The sequence below is a fragment of the Candoia aspera genome, chromosome 6, assembly GCF_035149785.1.
Source record: "Candoia aspera isolate rCanAsp1 chromosome 6, rCanAsp1.hap2, whole genome shotgun sequence".
Lineage (NCBI taxonomy): Eukaryota > Metazoa > Chordata > Lepidosauria > Squamata > Boidae > Candoia > Candoia aspera.
In genome coordinates, this window is record NC_086158.1 from 94500323 (window position 1) to 94519672 (window position 19350).

General features: G+C 40.9%; 1 protein-coding gene across 2 annotated transcripts in view; it reads left to right on the forward strand.

Annotated features, from left to right (window-relative positions):
* RET (ret proto-oncogene) overlaps nt 1-19350 on the forward strand; it is a 111882-nt gene that overhangs the window by 42939 nt on the left and 49593 nt on the right. The window contains exons 2-6 of one of the 2 annotated variants that reach the window (XM_063307704.1): nt 8989-9231; nt 9431-9460; nt 11238-11528; nt 15486-15727; nt 18472-18673. In XM_063307704.1, coding sequence (XP_063163774.1) covers nt 8989-9231; nt 9431-9460; nt 11238-11528; nt 15486-15727; nt 18472-18673 — 1008 coding nt within the window. The remainder of the gene's footprint in view (nt 1-8988; nt 9232-9430; nt 9461-11237; nt 11529-15485; nt 15728-18471; nt 18674-19350) is intronic. The other variant, XM_063307705.1, reaches the window with a different exon arrangement.

Below are 19350 nucleotides of genomic sequence, written 5' to 3' on the forward strand. Positions count from 1 at the left end.
GCCATAGAGTAGCTCATCATTTTTACACTTAGATATTCTCTATCAGGGAATGTGAAATCTCAGATGGATATATTCCTGCTTTATTTACTGACAAAGATGTAGAGAGTCTCTTTGGAAATACAGCTATCCTTAGAAAGCGAATAGAGTTTGGGCTGAAGGAGAAATAATAATAACAACAACAACCTGATCTAGACACCCACATTTCCTTTGCTCTCTCATTCTCTTTATTGAAATACTTTGTGAGTCTGCCAAGAAAGAATTGACATGAGCAGAGGCTACCCATAATGAGAAAGCTTTGTTGCATCCAGTGGCTCTAGTTTTTTCAGATGACCTGTGAGCGTGGGAACAGAAACGTTTATCAGCCCTTCCCTTGTTTGTGCTGGGGCAGTGTAGTATTGGACTTGACTGGGGAAATCCAGGTTCAAATTCCTTCTTGGCCATGGAATTCACTGGTCAGCTTGGCCAGTCAAATACAGCTTCTCTTAGGATAAAACAGGAAGAGGAACTTTGAACGTCACTCAATTCCTTGAGAAAAGGAAAGGATATATCTTTAGTAAAGAGAGGATGATGTGTACAGATTTAAAAATCTGTACTTTGTACTAACCGACACTGAAGAACATAATTTTAAACAATAACATTAGACAGTTTTTAGGACAGGCAGAAGTTATTAAAATTTGGATGACTTTTCATTGACAGCTGTTATAAAAATGGTGGCTGAATGTGGTATCTGGGAATCTGTTGCTCTTTAAAGGCCCTTTATTAGTTACAGTTTTGTATAATGCAAAATCCCTTTGAGTTTTATTTGACTCCTAGGAATTTCACAGACACGTTCATGTAGTTTTCTTTGTGATCAAGGTATCTCCCCTGGCAGGTAAGTATGGTCATATGGTCATTTGACTAATCAATAAAGTTAATTAAAAATGTAGTTTTCTTGGTAGCAGTATGGTTTGGAACTGTCTTCTTCTGGGGTATTTTTGATTTCTTAGTCTAACCCGCAACCCTAGGATTTCTTAGAAACCTCCCATCCATGTACTGATGAGGTCATATTTACTAATTAATTAATTACCAGTGGGTTAGTTTCTAACCCAGACAAGATTTGTTAGGTACACACACTGCTGAGTATTAACGTGCTCTCTGTCGGTCTGTCTTTAGATGGCTGTCCAAATCTCAAATGACTCAGGGTGGCTTACATAGTTAAGGAGAGAGAAAAACAATTTGAAAAGAGAAAAATAGTGCCACATTTTGGAAACTTGAAACCCTCCTTGGCTGTTGGATGTTCTCCCCCTTACATCCACAGGGAGGTAGGACTTATTAGATTGGTCCACCTCAGACACCTGATGAAGCTTGGGGTTTTCCTAAAGACATGGTGGGCTGTTTGTCTGATGCCTTAATATCTGCCTAGAGACTAAGATGAGATTGCCTCTGTGTGGCCTCTTGCTGTACATTAATCCTGGGGGGAGAAGAGGGACTAGACGGTAAGAAACATCAGAAGAAAGGCCTAGGGCACGATTAAGACAAAAATGATCCCAATTCAGCACACGTAGGAGCCCATATGAGGTATTATGTTGTGGTGATAAGAGCAGCTAAACAGTTATTTCTTCAAATGTCTCACAACTGTAGATAGTTGTTCAACCTCCCTTCCCTTCCCTTCCCTTCCCTTCCCTTCCCTTCCCTTCCCTTCCCTTCCCTTCCTGACAGGCCCATTTGTTTGGTTGCTGTGAAGAATATTCTAGGCATCTGGTAGATAAACCTGCTTGGATACTCTTGTAGTTTGGCTCTAACTGATCTGGTCTGGTCAAGGTGACAGAGGCACAGCCTTGTCTGGTTAACTTGGAAGAGTTAGAGCTGGTTCCTCTCGACGAAGTGGGCAGAATCCCCAGGACTGTTAACTTGCCTATTTCTTTATTAGATCCTTGTCCCTCTTGAAGACCTTGGGTTGGCCACATGGTCAGGGGATGGAGTGTTTTGGGGATTTGCTATTTCCAAGAGACCCCTGTTCTTTTTATATATTATTATTTTTAATCCCTTTTTAATTGTGAAGCTGCCTGAAATCGTTTGGAAATTGGGTGGCCTAGAAGTTTGAGTGTAAACAGATCAAAAAAATAAGTAACAGCAAATTTAATTTCTGTCTCTCTCTCTATTGGTGTGTATCTACTCTATATTCTATTCAGTTTCCACTTCATTTCATTTTTATTTATTCTGTCGGTATACATTTTTTCTTTGCCAGCTGCCCAAGCGTTCTTCCCAGAGAGATGCCCTTTAAACATATCAACTAAGCAAAGCGACCCAATATCCACATTCTTTCTTGTTTGCCCTTTAGTGAAGTCAAAAGGGTTTGATAGTAAAGTCCTTGCAGAAAAGGGAACATTTGATGTTCATCCCTCCTATGGGAAAGTGTGGTTCAGTACTAATATTCACATCAGTGAAATGACTTAGCCGGATGAGTTGTGTTCTTGCAGGACTGGCAACCTATCTAAGGATAAAGTAAAAACACATTCAGTATCAGTGTCCAAGAGACTGTTTTGGAGAACTGAGCTTCTGGTTGTTTATTCTGCTGCTCTGTTTTCCATAGAAGTGGAAGAGAACACAAATGAAGCCATTTGGGGGAGGTCTCCCTTTAGGGACTATCAAGGATCCATGCCTGGCCCTTCCGTGATTTCAGGCTAAGGTAAAATACCAAACAGTGAAATGTCTGCAGTTGAATACAGCTGTCAATCATGATTAATAACAGTAACTCTACAGTAAGGTCTGTATTCTGCCACGGTACTTGTTTGCTGAAACCCAAGGCTTTGCCAGGAATAAGTGAGCTATTAGTAGCAATCATTGCAGATGCCTGCTAACTTCGTTAGTTCTTCTGTGTTAAAAAAATAAAGACTCTGGCATTATCATTGGAAAGGGACAAAAATGTAATTGCAAATGTAATTAATTTCAGGAGGATGTGGCATATTACTAAGGGTGGAAAATAGGATTTATTCCACCAAGGAAAGGTTCCTTATTATTAAAACATGGTCCTCTGTATTGTATGTTATAGGACCTAAGCTGGTCTATGACCATAATAAAGATTTGACTTGACTTGACTTGACTTGACTTAATGTGTCGCAGTACCATCTAAACGATGTCCCACTGAATTTTAACCTTAAAAGAAATTGTAAAAGAGAACTCTCCAACTTTCATCAAGTTGATTGCTCAGAATTATTTTTTCTGGCAGTTTAATTTCTGTTGACACACTGTGCTAACTCTAATATTTGAGCGAAACTTCCTTTTCAGAATATTGGTACCATTTTTTTTTATGTATACTCCAGTACTTCATCAATGATCTTGAGATGGTATGTGTGTGTGAGTTGAATTTCCACCAACCTTATGAGATACCTTAGAGAGATAGAGTGACTGGCCATTCCAGTTAAATGAGGATTGGGTGATTCAGAAGCTGTAGGCAGGTTCTGAATGATTTGTTAACATTTTTATTAAATTGGTATGCTGCTGTATCTTCAAGGCTCACGATGGTTTACAAATATCCCCTCTTTATATATACACAGGCATTTTATGATGCTATGAATATGGCAGGAGATGGTGTGAGTAGCTTAGCTAGTAAAATGCTCAAGCAAAGGATTATTTAAAATATCACCAGTTAGTTAAGATAAATAGCAATACGTAAAAACACTGAAGTATTCTGTCATAACAGAGTTCATGTTCGTTGAAATGAAGAAATGGAGGGAGGAAAGATCAACTTGGTTGGTTTTTTTCTCAACACATGTTTAATTGCTTTCCCTGTTGTCTTCTGTTTCCACTGAAACAGTTCAGTTTATCCTATATAATGAACTACTTATTATGCAATATTTGTAGCAAACCTGATTGTCGACTGAACATTGACTGTTTTTCACAGATTGCAGCAGCTTTAGTTAGCATTTCCTAACCTGGAGTTCTTCAGATGTCCTTGGAGCACAGATACACAAGTGTTCACAGATCATACTTCAGTTCAGTCTTCCCAATCTGATTCTGGCAGAATTGTTCAGTTGCTGGCAGGAAGTTCTGAGAGTTGTCTTTCATTGCATCAGAAAAGTACCACGGCTTGATATTCTCACATCAGTGGAAATTTGGAACGTCTTCTGCTTATTCTTTGCTGTTACTGAATGAAGGCCTCCATTTTTCAGCATCTGTGTAGGGAACAAGTCCTTTTTGTGGTGAGATTATTCTTTTCCTTTTTAATCAGTGCACACTGGCACTGTGCCCACTCTTCTTGTTCAGTATATATAAAAAACAGATGGTTAGTAAAAGGAGGCTGTTAGTTGTCTCACAGCTTTAAAATCTGAGGCCCAAACTGTGTGGGATGCAACTGAGGTTGTTGGATGGTTTAGAAATGTCATCAGTCAATTATCTCTTGCTTGAGTTCACCTCTCTTGTGGAATTAGGCAACACCATGGCTTAACAACAACATTGTGTGGTGTGATCACTCCCTCCTGCTTCACACCACTGGAGGTTGTTGGAGGGAGGTGGGAAGTTGCATAAATAGAAGTTGCACCACTTTCCATGGACACATTTGCCAGGAGGAACAAAGGCATGCTGTCAGAGGAACAAAGAGATGGCATTTTTCTCAGCAAAGCCATTTGACGTCATATCTAGCACTGGTTGAAGGGGATAAGAAATATTCCCAGGAAAGGATGCAGCTGCTTTAATGAGTTACAGACCAGTGCTACATTTATGCCCCCACCCCAAAGAGCCCAATCCCTCATTTGTGAATCAAATCTAAAGTATTACTCAGGCCCACCCTGAGTTCTTAGCAGGCAGGTTGAACTTTCTAAGTTTTCTTCTTAGAAAATACCCAAGTAGGGAGTAAAAAGCAGATAAGGTCCATAAAGAGTCAGCCAAAATGGCAAGAGTTTCATAAAAAGAGGGTTTAAGAAAAGAGTGTGGTCTGGGAGCAAATCAGATCTAGGTCAACATAGTCAATGATAAGGGTGATCCTACTCATTCAGAAGGGCGAGTTTCCTTTCTTGCAAGAAGCCTTGAAGGGCGCCTTTGCTATGCTGTCCTCTCCGCGTGGTGAGCCCTTGCACAGGGTGTGTGTGTGTGTGTGGCAACTCAGACTCCATATCTGCAGAGACTGGTGGCAGCTGTGCCTGCTGGTTACTGGACAGCCCCACCTCCTCTGCCTGCAACTCCTCAGGCAGCGGTTCGTCCAGCAACTCTGGAACTGGCTGCTCATTTTCAGTTTCCTCATCTGAGTCTGAGCTCACCATGACATGACCAGTCCTTGCACTTACAACTGTTGCAGCATCCTGTGGTCATGTGAGTCAAAGCCCTGAGTGTCCCTACCACCAATGGGACCACTTTGGCCTTCACTTTCCACATCCTCCCTAGTTCCTCCTTCAGGCCCTGGTAGTTCTCCAGCTTCTCATGCTCCTTCTTCCTGATGTTGCTGTCACTTGGCACCCCTACATCTATCACCACCGCTGTCTTCTGGTCCTTGTCTATTACCACGATGTCCGGTTGATTGGCCAGTACCTGCCTGTCTGTCTGGATCTGGAAGTCCCACAGGATCTTAGCCCTGTCATTCTCCACAACCTTCTGTGGAATCTCCCATCTGGACTTGGGAGGGTCTAGCCCATACTTACATCACATTTATCCAGCAAAACTTAGAGTGGCAAACAAAAAGAAAAAAAAATCACTAATCTTACAATACACAAAAAGGCCCCAGATTGAGGTCAATGGCTGGGGAAATAATTAGGATTTCACAGGCTTTAGGTTGGACCTTTCCTAACAATCAGTAAGACTTGGGCCATCCGTATCTGTGGGGAAGGCTGCCAAGGTACCGAGGTACACAAATTTATTTACTTGCTTCCCCCCCCTTTTTTTGCCATTTATGCATCATTTGCCATTGCAGCAGACCACAATTAATTGGGTCTTTAATTTTCAGAACTGTATTACTCTTGCACCAATATATCCTAGATCCTAAAAGCTTTTGTTCTCTGTAGTGAACTGTTTTTCTGTGGTAATTCAGATATTTGGATATTAAAGAGATAATGGTGTAAAGTAACTCTCCCCTCCCACTTGAGTCTTACTGTGTGCCATATTGCTTTGCATTTCTATTCATCAATTCAAGGTAAAGGTGCCCTCAAACTGAACTCAGTGCCCAGTAACTAAATGGCATTATAAGGATACTTACAGAAGTAAGGTACAGAAGGAGTTTGCATTGAGCTCTTCCAGGATATTTTTCAACTTCCCAGTCTAGCCTACAGACCTGGTATTCTCTGGTGGTCTCCCATCCCAGTTAGTTAGGGCCCTCTTTGTGTATAGAGATAGGAGGCAAAGACAGCTGTCTGAGAAAAGAAAACAGAGTGCCAGGCCTGCCTGCTGAGAATGAAGCTGTAGGAAATTTGTTCTGATTATGGAGTAATTAACTGAAGTGCTTAATACCAGGGAGAGAAGTAGAAACGGCTGAGAGACAGGCTGTTATACCACTGACTGTTTTTACTGTAGCCTTGATCAAGAAGCATTTTGACCTTTTCTGTGTATCGTTACTGTATAATACTTGGAAATTACTGGTAACTCAGTATTAGGGCATCAATAAAGGACTTATGGATTGAATTTAGGACTTGGGGACCTTCTTACAAAAGTGTTCATGAGGCACTATTATGAAAAAGAACCTGGATGTGAGTTGGGTGAATAACCCGAGAGAGCCACAGTTGGTCATGGTGTGGTTATTCTTCCAGTACATTTTCAGAAGTTCCCAGCTCTCCTCTGCTCCATTTGACCTGAGGACTTCTGTCCATGGGATCCTGTCTAGTACTTCTCTAAGCCCACTGAAATTTGCTTTCCTGAAATCTTGTGTGTTCCAGTTTCTCTTTTTGTAGTATTTTGAACTCCAAGGTCACTTCCTCCAAAAGTACCCACAGTTTTAGCTCTTCAACCCACTTTTCCTAAAGAAAGCCAAACATCTTGTTCTTTTGCAACCTTCTGTAAAATTAAACACTTTGTAAGATCACTGAAAAATTTGGGGCTCTTGCAATCTTGACCAAGTTGATTTTCCCACAGATATCCAGGTAGTTGAAGTCTCACCTTATTACTGTGCCCCTCCTCTCTAAGGTTCCAGGTGGACATTATCCACATCTTCTGGCTGGCTTTTGATAATGCACCCTCACGATTGATTGATTGATTGATTGATTGATTTTCATTCATTCATTCATTCATTCATATTCCTCCCCCTTCCAAATATTACTATATATTAGTATATAATAATTGGAAATTACTGCCAACTCAGGTTTATAGTGTCAGTAGTTTACAGAGGTGAATGTGCGTAGAAAGTAGTGAGGATCTCCACTGCAGCTAGCAGAAGAAAAGTGTTCACAAGACAAATACTGTGAAAATTAAGAAAAGACTTTAAAAGTGGTTTTGAGCTACGTGAATTTGAGAGAGTAACAGTGGGTCATGAGTCTCTGGTTGTGTGTGTCTTTTAAATTTTTAGCACGTATTATAATTCAATTTTTCAGAATTGCAGATCCATGGAAATTAGCATGGATATGTACCAATATCACCCCCAATTTGATATAATACAAATAAGCATTGATTGTAGTAGAAGAATTATTGGAGACATTTATTTATTTAGATGTATATGGCTGCCCCACTTGCCACAGTGACTTTGGGGGGTGAACAAAAGTGTAAACAAAACCCGCAGTATAAAACCATTAAAAGATACAATTCACCACATATACTTCAACAAAGAAATGGCAGTTGAGAATAAGAGATATAGTAATGTATAGAGATTCATTTAAAATAATGTCAAGCAGCTGCTGCTGATCAAGCAATGAATTGAACCATGGTATTGTATTCCCCATTAACTCTAGCAATGAGACTTACAGCTTTTTTTAAAAAAGATGTTTTTAGATGTGTGCCCAGATGTCAGGCTTCAGCTGGTAGGCAGGACTAGAACTAACCAGGTCAGGGTTTCTCAACCAGGGTTCTGTGGCACCCTAGGGTTCTGTGAGAGGTCACTAGGGGTTCCCTGGGAGATCACGATTTATTTTAAAAATTATTTCAAATTCGGGCAACTTCACATTAAAGAGGTAAGTTTCATTCTTTATTTTGAGTGTAGGCCTGTATATATGCACCGTGAATGCATATATACAGGCCTACCCATGAAACAAATATAATAATTTTGTAACTTGTGGCCTATATTTGAGCCTGAATGTGCAGGGGTTCCTTCCTCAAGGCCTGAAAAATATTTCAAGGGTTCCTCCTGGGTCAAAAGGTTGAGAAAGGCTGAACTCGGTAAATTCATAAGAATCCAAGAGCTAAGTAGTTTTTTGTTGGAGGAAAATACGAAAGCCATAAGGGAAAAATTCTAGTGATGATAGTGTTTCAAGAGGAAATCTACATATATGTAGAAACAATATTCCTCTCCTTTTGCATCTTTTTGTCTTGTCTGCCCTATGTAACAAGCTTTCCAGCTCCCCTTTCAGGCAGGAAACCCAGTTTCCATTTGCTCTGGCTGTCAGACTCCCCGATCAAATGTTCCCAGAACATGTTTATCGGACTCGCATCCACCTTCGTGAAACCCGTGTCAGCAGACTGCAAGTCACCAGCAGGGAAGGGGACTTTGACTGGAGTGTGAATTATTTTGTTTGGGTTAGATACCTCTGCCCAAGGTTAACAGCCAGCATACTGTTCAAGCCATCTGCTGGTCCTGGGAGGTGCATGCCTTGAAGGGTAGTAAGGGGGGCAATTAGAAGTCTGGGTGATTTTAAACTGCAGAACATGCGGGAAATGCCATTCACAACTTTTACCTTGTATCAAACACTGCACTTCATTAAACAGTTAAATGAGCAAAAGTCTTTGGACTGTCATTGAGTGAATGCTCAAGCATTCTGGTCATTACACTGGCAATGCTAGATGTGATACTAGGTTGTTTCCCTCTGGCTGTGTGAGAACTCACTCTCACACCACAAAACTTAAATGGGCAACAGCTTTTCTTATTTTTCCTTTCCTTTCCAGTTGCCTTTGGCCTCTACTTTCCCCGGAAGACATATCATGAAAATGTTTACCTTGAACAACCGGAAGGAACACCTTTATTGCAACTACATGCCTTAAAAGATTCAGAGGGAGAAGAAGCTTTCTTCTGTCTTTTCCCAGATTTCTTTCGAACTGGGCCTAAAAATCTCTGGTTTCAGATTGGTGAGAGAACAGGACTCCTTTACCTCAATAAGAGTCTGGATAGAGAAGACTTCATTGTACTCTGTAAGTCTCTGGAACTCCTTGCCAATCACTGGATGCGAAGAAGGAAGGGGTTAGGGTAGCTGTTCCATTGCTAGGCAAAATCAGGTTTATATGAACAGATTTCTGGTGTTCAGGTTCCTGGCCTAAAGTTGGGGGCATGTTGAGTGTTTTTTGCTGTCTGTGTGTTGTGTTTCTAATTGTCTTCAATCATTGTTATTAGCTGCCGTGAGTACCGCTCATTGGCGAAAAGGTGAGGCTGACTCTGATTTCTGTCTAGAGGAACTTATCCAGTTACCAGAGTCAGATGATTGGGGCTGTTTTGGGGGGAAGGGGGGGCAGGCCATGTTTAACCTTTTACTACAAAACAAGGGATTCTTGTTGGTGTGCCCAATATTTCCTGAAAATTCCTACAGAATTGAGGTGTCAGCTTCTAACATTAAAAAATCGTTCCATTGTAAATCTTCCATTTACAAAGATGCCAGAACCACAAAGGATGTTTTGGTAACAATGATTCTCATCTGCATGGGAATTTTAGTTTGAAATATAGTAGAAAGCCTACACCGGGTTAATGTGGGAAGAAGCAGCCCTCATTGGTGCTTAAAAGTCATATGAAGCTTTTATATGAAAGATGGTTCACTGCCGTTTTGATCAATGTCCTACTCTGGTATCTTGGCTGAAAGACCTTACTTAAAGGATACTGTATAGCTCAGTGAGTTGTTTATATGATACCTGCAATAAAAAAAATATATATGTGAAACTGCTGCTTCCCATTGAGGTCCAGAAATTAGTTGCATGCTTCCTTGCTCTGCATTTTTGCATTCCCTGCTGACTTTCAACCTTAGATCAGCTTGATGCAGATAAACATGGGAAAGGGTAGGATTTGTTTAATGAACTATTGGTGAGGTGGGTTTATAGCTTTAATCTGCATCAGGATTTGCAGGTAAAATTCACATTCTGAAGGAGAATTATGTATTCACTCCCAAAACTAGAGTTCCATTTTCAAAGGGGCTAGTGTGGTTAAATTATTGAGTCCATATCTTTCAGGGACTGTTTTTAATTTGGGGGGGGAAAAAGTGTTTGCGTTAAGGGGAGGCCAGGCAATCTTTCTGGAGTATTACGGCTGAAAAAATAGCAGAATATTGCTTCTGTACTCTACGGTTATATTATTTTCCTGTGTAACACCAAGAAAAGCCCATTGCATTGTGACAAGGGTAGGATAAACCATGTGTATTGCCCAGGATGTCTGTGTGTATTTGTGTGTTGTGGGGTGGGGGTGGGGAGTTAAAGAAGTCAGGATGGTGGCCACAACAATGGGATCAAAGCCTCATCCCTTTTATAAGTGTATTGTTTTGATTGTGGTCACAGCTGCCATGTTGACTTTCTTTTTTTACCCTTCTGCAGACACCCTGAATATTGCAAATAATAAGAAATGATAAGGTGAGCCTAGCTGGACAAAATACAATATAAAGTGTCAATGCACTTAGACCAAATTGCGTGTTTTTTTCTTCCCCTTTGGCAGATTCTGAATGAAAGAAATCTTGGGGAAATTGATGAGGGATGGGGAAGTGTTTCAGCTGCTGATACATGTTGCTAGCTGACGTTGCGCAAACAGTGCCAGAACTTCCTTAGCTGAAGGGTCCACATCCAGCTCTCGTTCTGAGCCATGGTGCATCTCAGGATGATGGATTCTGACATAATTGGAATTCCCTTCAATGGAGATTTGGACCCACGATCCGCAGTTTGCAAGGGAGGCAAGGAAACCACATGTGATGGATGTGTTCTCAAAAGGCTTAATCATTCTTGTAGAGTTTTCACATCATCTTGCACATTTATTTTTTTATTCAGAATCCCTTGAAAAACTGACTTTGTAGTTTTGTCCAGGTTGGCTTTAGAAGTCACTTAAATTGACAAAGTGATAATTAATATCGATTCTATTTATTATTCATTGCAGTTGCTGGAGAATTACTAAAATAAGCACTCTATTTATGTTCCCTTGTAAATCCACTCTCCCCCTCCTTTTATAATAGCTTCAGGAAGTCAAGTAACAAAACTTGTGCTCCGCGTTTCCCTCTCTTCCAAACCTTTCCAAGGAAAAGATTGTCCTGGTTCATCCGCTACTACTTTGGTAAAACTCTCTGTCATCAATGACACCATGCCAGCTTGCAGTTCTGCAACGTCAGTCGAGCTTTGCTTTCCTGAAATGGACCTCTCTTTTCAAATCACAGAGAATAAACCACCAGGGATTTTTCATCAGCTCCAGTCATTTGCTCTGCAACACCAGTGTCATAATGCCAGCATTTCCTACAAGCTCGTAGCAGGTAAATCGTCAGTTTACCCGGTTTGATTGTTTGTTTGTTTGTTTATCAAATTTGTCACCGCCCGTCTCCTCCCACTGGAGGCACTATGAATTTTGATCACATGACTATGGGATGCTACAACAGTTCTAAGTGTGAGGACCAGTTGTAAGTCACTTTTTTTAGCGCCATTGTACCTTTGAACAGTCACTAAACAACTGGGCTTAAGTGGAGGACTACCCATACATGTTATTCTAGGTCTAAAAAAATCTAACAGTTGAGTTAAAGTTACGCTGAACCCTTAGCAAGACATTTTAGAGGTAGGATTACTTTATTAGGAATACTGTGCTATTTTCATAAAAGTATTATATCAGTGATCATGACTAGTTCCAGCAGGGATAACGTTAGAAGAATAGATAGAATTACAGATGGCCACTTTAAAAAGAAACTGAAATACTTTGGCCACATAATGAGAAGACAGGACACCCTGGAGAAGATGCTGATGCTAGGGAGAGTGGAAGGCAAAAGGAAGAGGGGCCGACCAAGGGCAAGATGGATGGATGATATTCTAGAGGTGACGGACTCGTCCCTGGGGGAGCTGGGGGTGTTGACGACCGACAGGAAGCTCTGGCGTGGGCTGGTCCATGAAGTCACGAAGAGTCGGAAGCGACTAAACGAATAAACAACAACAACTTTAAAGAAAGAGAAGACCATTTTTATTTTTATTTTATTTTTTGCCCTTAGGGTTACAGCAAAAAACTCAGAAATGTATATATCTAATTTTTACTGAGGGACTAGAATTCAGAGGCTGAGCTGCTCTGTACAGACTGTAATGTGAAATTCCTTTGAATTGTGTTATGAGCTGCCATAAGTATCTTGGAAAGACAGGTGAGAAGCATATAAATCAATAAAAGCAAAAATACAAGTTCTTTCCTTTGTCGTCTTTGCAATAAGTCCTGAGTATCTCAGATAACAGAATATTTAGCATTGAAGTGGCTCTCCAGAACAGCAAGAAAACTTGCTCCCTACTCTCAGCTGTCCTTCAGCACCACCACAAGAGATGAATTAAGACTCCTGTTTGCTCTGAAACCCATCTGGGTTCTGTAAGCATTTCTTACAACTGGTTGAAAAATAATATGAGGACTTCTGTGAATGCTTGCAAAACCCTAATAGCAGATTCTGTGAGGTTTCGCTTTGACTGCACAGAAGAGATTTTAACAACTACAGATTGGATTTTTTTGCAAGATCCAGCAGCAAATGGTGCTGAGTTTTTAATTGCACCAGATGTTGTGGACCATGGATTTACCTCCTGCCTTCTCCAGTTGCAGATAGGGGAAATGATGGTTCAGAGCCAGATATTAGTTGTCAAAGAGGACTTCACCTGACCCAAATTTGGGTTACCTTATTCAAGAGCTGAAGGAGATTGGGTGTTGAAAGTTCCTGCTCAGATACTCAGCCTCTTCTTAACCAACAGTGTAAATGACCTGGTGATATCAGGCGACTCAGAAAACCTATAGGATTCTTGAAGGAGACTGTAGGGCACCCATTCCTTAAGAGAGCTGTCTGGATCTACAGTAGGTCATCAGCAGTTATACACAGTGCACATTTAAAGTGCCTCCTTTGGTGCAAGATACAGATAACCCCTCAAAATTATTCATTACAAACGTTACACATTAAACCATAAGAAAAAATACGAGCAACCAAACAGTGAAATGTTAGAAACAACAGCTATCAATTAAATAAGTAGGAACTCTGCACTGAGTATTGAACTATTACTAGAAGTGCAAGTTCATCTACTACTAATATAAAAGTACAGTACTTTATAAGTGTAGCATACAATATATCTAAAAGCAAGAAAAATAAGAATCAGAACGGAAAGCATTTCATATATTGCAAGATGAACAGAGAAAACTTGTCTATTCATGGCATTTCTGAGGACCAGCAAGCTTGAGTTGAGGGTTCTTAGACCAGTGATTATCACAGATAGAGGATGGGGTTCTTTGCCTTGATTCAGGTTTAATGTCCGTAGCATAAGTCCATTAATATTTCATAATTTTATTTGTTTTCTGTACTGATTATACAGCCAGAATCTTTGTCTTATCTAACCATTAAAGCCTGCTGATGATTTTACAATATCATAGCATTGGGGGAAAGGATAAAGTGTAAAAAACGTTGAATCGTATACTAAAGATTTGGAATTTAGAATTCATCATTTCATGAAAATTTGATTTATGAAGCATGGGGTATAGCAAAGAAATTTGGCTTGCTACGGTGGAAGGACAGCATTATCCTGGACTTGTAATCATGGATCAATTGCTCTCTGCTTATGAATTGGTTCTCTATTAATGTAATGGAACGATGGATCAATATTTTTTTTTTCTGTGTAGTCAAGTTTGAATACTGTGGTTAAAAATTGACTCTTTTTTTCTTTATAACTATGATAATATATTTTTCCCTTTTTTCTTTTTGTATCCTTTTCCTGTATTTTTTTTTTTTAATTTTGATATCTTAAAGCAAAGTCTGTCTGTTTTGTTGTTACTATTATCAGCCTAAATCAATCCACTGAAGGATGAAGGCCTTTCCATTGAAGGTTACGGACCCAGACTGACCCCTCTGCCCATTGTGGATTAGAAGATAGACTTCCAGTCTAGGGCTGAGAGAGAGTGACCCAAAGTCATTCAGCCACACCTAAGTCTCCCTGCTTCATGTATAAATGCTCGTTTGGATCCTGTAACTGTTCAGTTGGCCAATTTGGGAAGGCTCTTGCCTCAGCACTGATTCATCTTTCTTTGGAAGCTGGAAGCTCTACCTAAAATCTTCCATGGGGAGGGATGTCAAAAAATCCAAGATGGAGACTGCACCTACACCCTTTTTTAGTGTGTAATATGTGCAAAGCATGTTGATTAACATGGGCTGTGAAGATGCAGCTGTTTTTACCACCAGCACCATAGAGGCCCCTGGCTCCACTTGTTCTTGACCAGGCCTAGATTCAAACAAGTGTTCACAAGTACAGTATAACATGCTGTTGGTCACACACTTTATGGGCAACCATGAAGCTCCCGTTTGGCTTCTCCTGTGTTCCTGTTACCTTTCTCCTAAAGCTGATGTGATGGCTAGGTAGCCAGTGTGGAGATCGCCAGTCCTGTGAGATGAGGTTAAAAGACCAAGAATTCTCCTTGTTGGGACTTGCTGAAGAGTCCTCTTCTTCTGTTAGTAAGATTTCAGGTTCCAGGTCTGTATGTTGTGAGAATCCTGATTTTGTTTCTGCAACTGCAGCAGAATTTACATTCATGGAATAGAGTTTTTTACACTTCCCTGTTCTTTCTTTAGCCTTCTTCTCCCTGCCAGTCTGTTGCTGAGTTTTGGTAACTGGTGCAGAAAAATAGGACAGAGGGCAGATCATGGGGGAAATTGATAGGAATATTTTCTGGAAAAAAAATCAGTGCACATGTGTTCATTGACAACACAAAGGTGAAATGTAGAGCAGTCAAGTAGCTGTACACACCTTGATTCTAAAAGGAATTGTAGAAATTGAAGCTCACCTAAGTTAACCTTGGCTGGTCTCAGAAAACTCAGTAGGGTTGGAACTGGTTAGTATTTGGATGGGAGACCAGGACTGTCAGCTAGACTGGGATGTTGAAAAATGTCCTGGAAGAAAGCAACAGTAAACCACGTCTATACTCCTGTCTATGAAAGTCCTCAGGCCCACTTTGCCGTAGATGAAGCATCCAGGAGAAGAAGATTGTAGGACAAAACAGAACAGGAACACAGTCTTTTCATACTAAATCCCAACCTCTTTTACGGATCTTATTTCCCAATCCCTGAACTAAGAACCTGGATATGCAAACTGTCTGAATATGAATGATTTCCTTGAGTTGTGAGGTGTGTATTATGGACTTTCAGGACCAAATGATGTTACGAATAGCTCCAGTTTCATTAGAGATTTAATGAGAAACAGGTTTTCTTTCTACTGTGTTCCAGATGAGAATCTGCCATTTTATTATAATGAGGAGACCACAGCCATAGGAGTGTCAAAACCCCTGGATCGAGAAGAACGAGAAAAGTATGAGATGTTGGCTCAGTGTACACTGAAGGAAGGCTCTGAGAAGGCGTTCAGGGAGGTGCCGTTACTCATACATATATTGGATGAAGACGACATGCCTCCTTTTCTGCCCAATGGTACCAGCACGACAGATGCAATAGTGGAGTTCAAAAGAGAAGAGGTAATGTGGCACAAGGTGTATTTTGCCCCTATGCCTCATTTTGAGATCACCAGGTTGACCTGTGAGACATTGCTGACTTTGCACCTCTACCCATAAAGTTTGCTTTGATAGGTTCATATTCAGCTGTGTTTTGTAAGGGCATGTATGGACTTAGGAAGCCTGGCATATATAGTGGTACCACCCATCATGAAGCAAGAATCCAGTCTGTTGATGGATGCATCCCAATATAATATTTTCCCGTTTATGGGAACATATTCAGGCACCAACTGTGAATGCAATATATCATTCTGACATCTGCTGTTCATGTTGTTCTGACATTTTGGTTGCTGAAATAGATTAGCTTGGAAGCAAAATAGTCTCCTGCCCCTCAGCTGTTTGGACTTCTTTTTTCCTAGGCACTTAGGGGTTGTTGAGCTATGCAGAGAAATGGACATCTTCACCTTAAAAGGAAAGTGCCTGAGTGGGTGGGTGAATGGATGGATAAACTCCCCCCCTATATACCCACATATACAGCATACACACATAAACTGCCGTCCCTCAAATGTCCCTGTGAACTTTGAAGTCTCACAGAGGATTGATGATCTGGAGATAAATGTTTTAGCTAGTTGGTCTCCTTTTCTGAAGAAGGAACTTCCAAGTTGGTGTGGCGCATGTCTGTATTGTATGTACGTAGGTACGTATGTATTTAAAGCATGTCTGTACCAAACCCTTAAGCTAGAAAGTCCTGTCTTTACTGTTCTTTGTGCTCTGAGAGTGAGGGAACGTCACTTTCTCACCCTCTGCAGCTGCAGTAGGACTGTGGAAAAATACTGTATATGTTTGGTTGAGGAAATGCAACTAGGTCCTATGTGCACACATCCACATCCTCCAAAGCAGCTTTTCCAGCACTGCACAGCCTTTGTATGAAGTTTTCTTTCTTCATCCAACAAGTTATTTTCCTGGCCACGAGAATTTGACAAGAAAAATGTCTCATTTTTGGATGTTTGCTGCCACCAGCAGTCCAGAATTATCACTGCTAACTTTAGCTCCAGCTATTCCTGACTCTGCTGGGTTGAAGATTATGGATGCAACATTGATCTGAGAAGCTTGTTTAGCTCAGACTAATCCTGGTAGGATAGATTATGTTGGTGTTTCATGCAAGCTCTTGAAACGAGTACAGATTTTGCCAACTTCAGTCTTCATTTTGGTCTAAAAGGCATCCTTTAAATCCTTGTTAACAAAGCTGAGTCAAGAGGAGGATCATACTGTAACTTTATTTCTATCCAGCACTTCCGCCAATGGTAAAGGCACCACTGGATCCCCAAATGCACTACTTTGAAACAAGAGGTGATATCAGCATGCTTAGGTGAACCTCCACTTACTCAGGAGAATGAATCATTTGGAAACCAGACTCGAAGGGCAACCAAACTCAGATATGCTCACACACATGGAAAAAGAGACTAGCTTTGCCTGTTCAAACTTTGTAGAGTCTGTGCTAACCTGGAAAAAACGTTATTGTTGGGGTAGGCAATGTAGACAGTAAGGAAGATGACCTTGATGGAAATATGCAAGATCCATTACCAAAATGATGAGGGTTGAAACATATCTTAAGTTTGGATCAGGCCACAGAATGTCTCAGATAAATTGTCTTTTTTGAAGCCTGGCAATACTGTGGGAGAGAGGTCCCTAAAATGGGACAAAAGTGAACTGCCTATCATAAATCTTACCTCAGAACATCACAGAAGGCAAGCAACATTAAAGCTGAGACTAGGTGCAGCTGAGAAGTGAGGTCTCCTTGGTGTCTCACGTTCCCTGCATGCCGAAACAGCTTCACCAGTTGCTAGAGATGGGCAAAATGGAATGTTCTGGAAATAGAAGGTTCCAGAGCATTCCAGATGCTCCATTCTTCCTCCTGACAATGTTGGACCAGCCATTCCAGAGGAAGTTCAGCAGTTTTCAAGAAAGTAATCCTCTAAAGAGGCCATCTTCAGAACAGGCAGATCAGAGGAAAAGCAGAAGTTGGGTTTGCTCATTTCCATTGGTTGCCCTCCAAGCTCAGTTAATGGTGGTTGCAATGATGGGTGAAACCTTGCACAGCTGAGTCTGAAGCTACCTACAGAACACATCTTCCCATTCGTGTACTCTTTGGTCCTCATTTGGGTTTCTCCATATTGGAGTCCATGTTCACAGCTTCTAGAGCTGAAAGAAACCCCCCTTCTTATTAGTCTCTGGGAGGGAGCTCAAAGCATATTTGTTTTTCCAATCCTTTTATTGCTGCTGTTTCCATCTCCTGTATTTATAGCTGTGACATTCTATTTGGTTTGTTGTTTTGATGCTTTCCCTTCCATATCTTATAAGCCTGGCAGAGAATGAGCAGCATATGCATGTTGTAAATAATTGAATAATGAACACTTCGTTCATCTGGTTCATGGCTGAAGCAGGCTTTCACTGATGGCCACTGTCTAGACAGCTTGAAAAAGCTAATGCAGTAAGCCAGTGGGTCATTCAATGCAAGCTGTAGGTGGCCCTGGCTAATGTGAATTGATCAGTGCTACTCTTTTGCTGAAGCTCTTGGGGTCACCCCTGGAACCCTCACTTCAAATAATGCACCTTTTCATCCTGGGGTCACCCCTGGAACCCTCACTTACAATAATGCACCTTTTCATCCTGGGGTCACCCCTGGAGCCCTCACTTACAATAATGCAGCTTCCCAAAGTGTGCATTGTTACCATGTGTAACTTTAATCCATCTCTCTTCTTTTAAAGGGTACTGTCCTAGCAGCATTAACAGTTCTGGATGCAGACACAACTCCCATTTACCCTGTAGATACCAGCAGGAAGAAATACACAGGCACCATAAGTTCATCAGATCCATGGATAAAGGAGACATTTCGAGTGGAGCACCTCTTCCATGAGATCCATTTCCACCCAAACAGCAGCCAAGTGCGAGGCACACAACACGAATATAGTAAGTTTATGCACATCTTTATTATTACAATCACACCTTCAGTTAAATAGATCATGGCTTAGCGGACTTCAGATATGGTGTATTAGAAAAGTACTGTGTTTACAAGAACGTACACTGCATTTAGCTCCCCTATTCTTGAATCAGTAGCTTGAGATAATACATCATAATTGTCATGAGTTGCATGATCTGATCATATGTCAGTCAATCTCATGGTCAGATTTATAGAGACGATGATGTTGATAATGTATCAGTGACAGGGATGAAGTGATAATAATGTGTTATTTAATCTAGTTGGAACATCTGTGTGTGTGTGTGTGTGTGTGTGTGTCAGAAGCACCTACCAAAGCGCTTCTGTATCTGACAATGGCCTTAGATAGGGATAATCTTGCTATGAACATCAACAAACTGGAGCCTGAAAAATATGCTTAGTAGGAGATTGCTGGCTACCACAGTGTCAATTTTTATCCATGTTCAAAGGCCCGCCAACCACATTCATGATTTTTTCCAGCTATATTGGAACCATAGAATTCAGTCATAATCTTGTAAGGCCTTGCCAGTGGAAATACAGACTCTGAACCAAATCTCAGATTGCCATCTAGTGACTGAAGACCTTTGATGGAACTCAGGCAGGTAATTGCAGAAGGCAAGATGATGCAACTGAAGTGTGCCATGAAAAA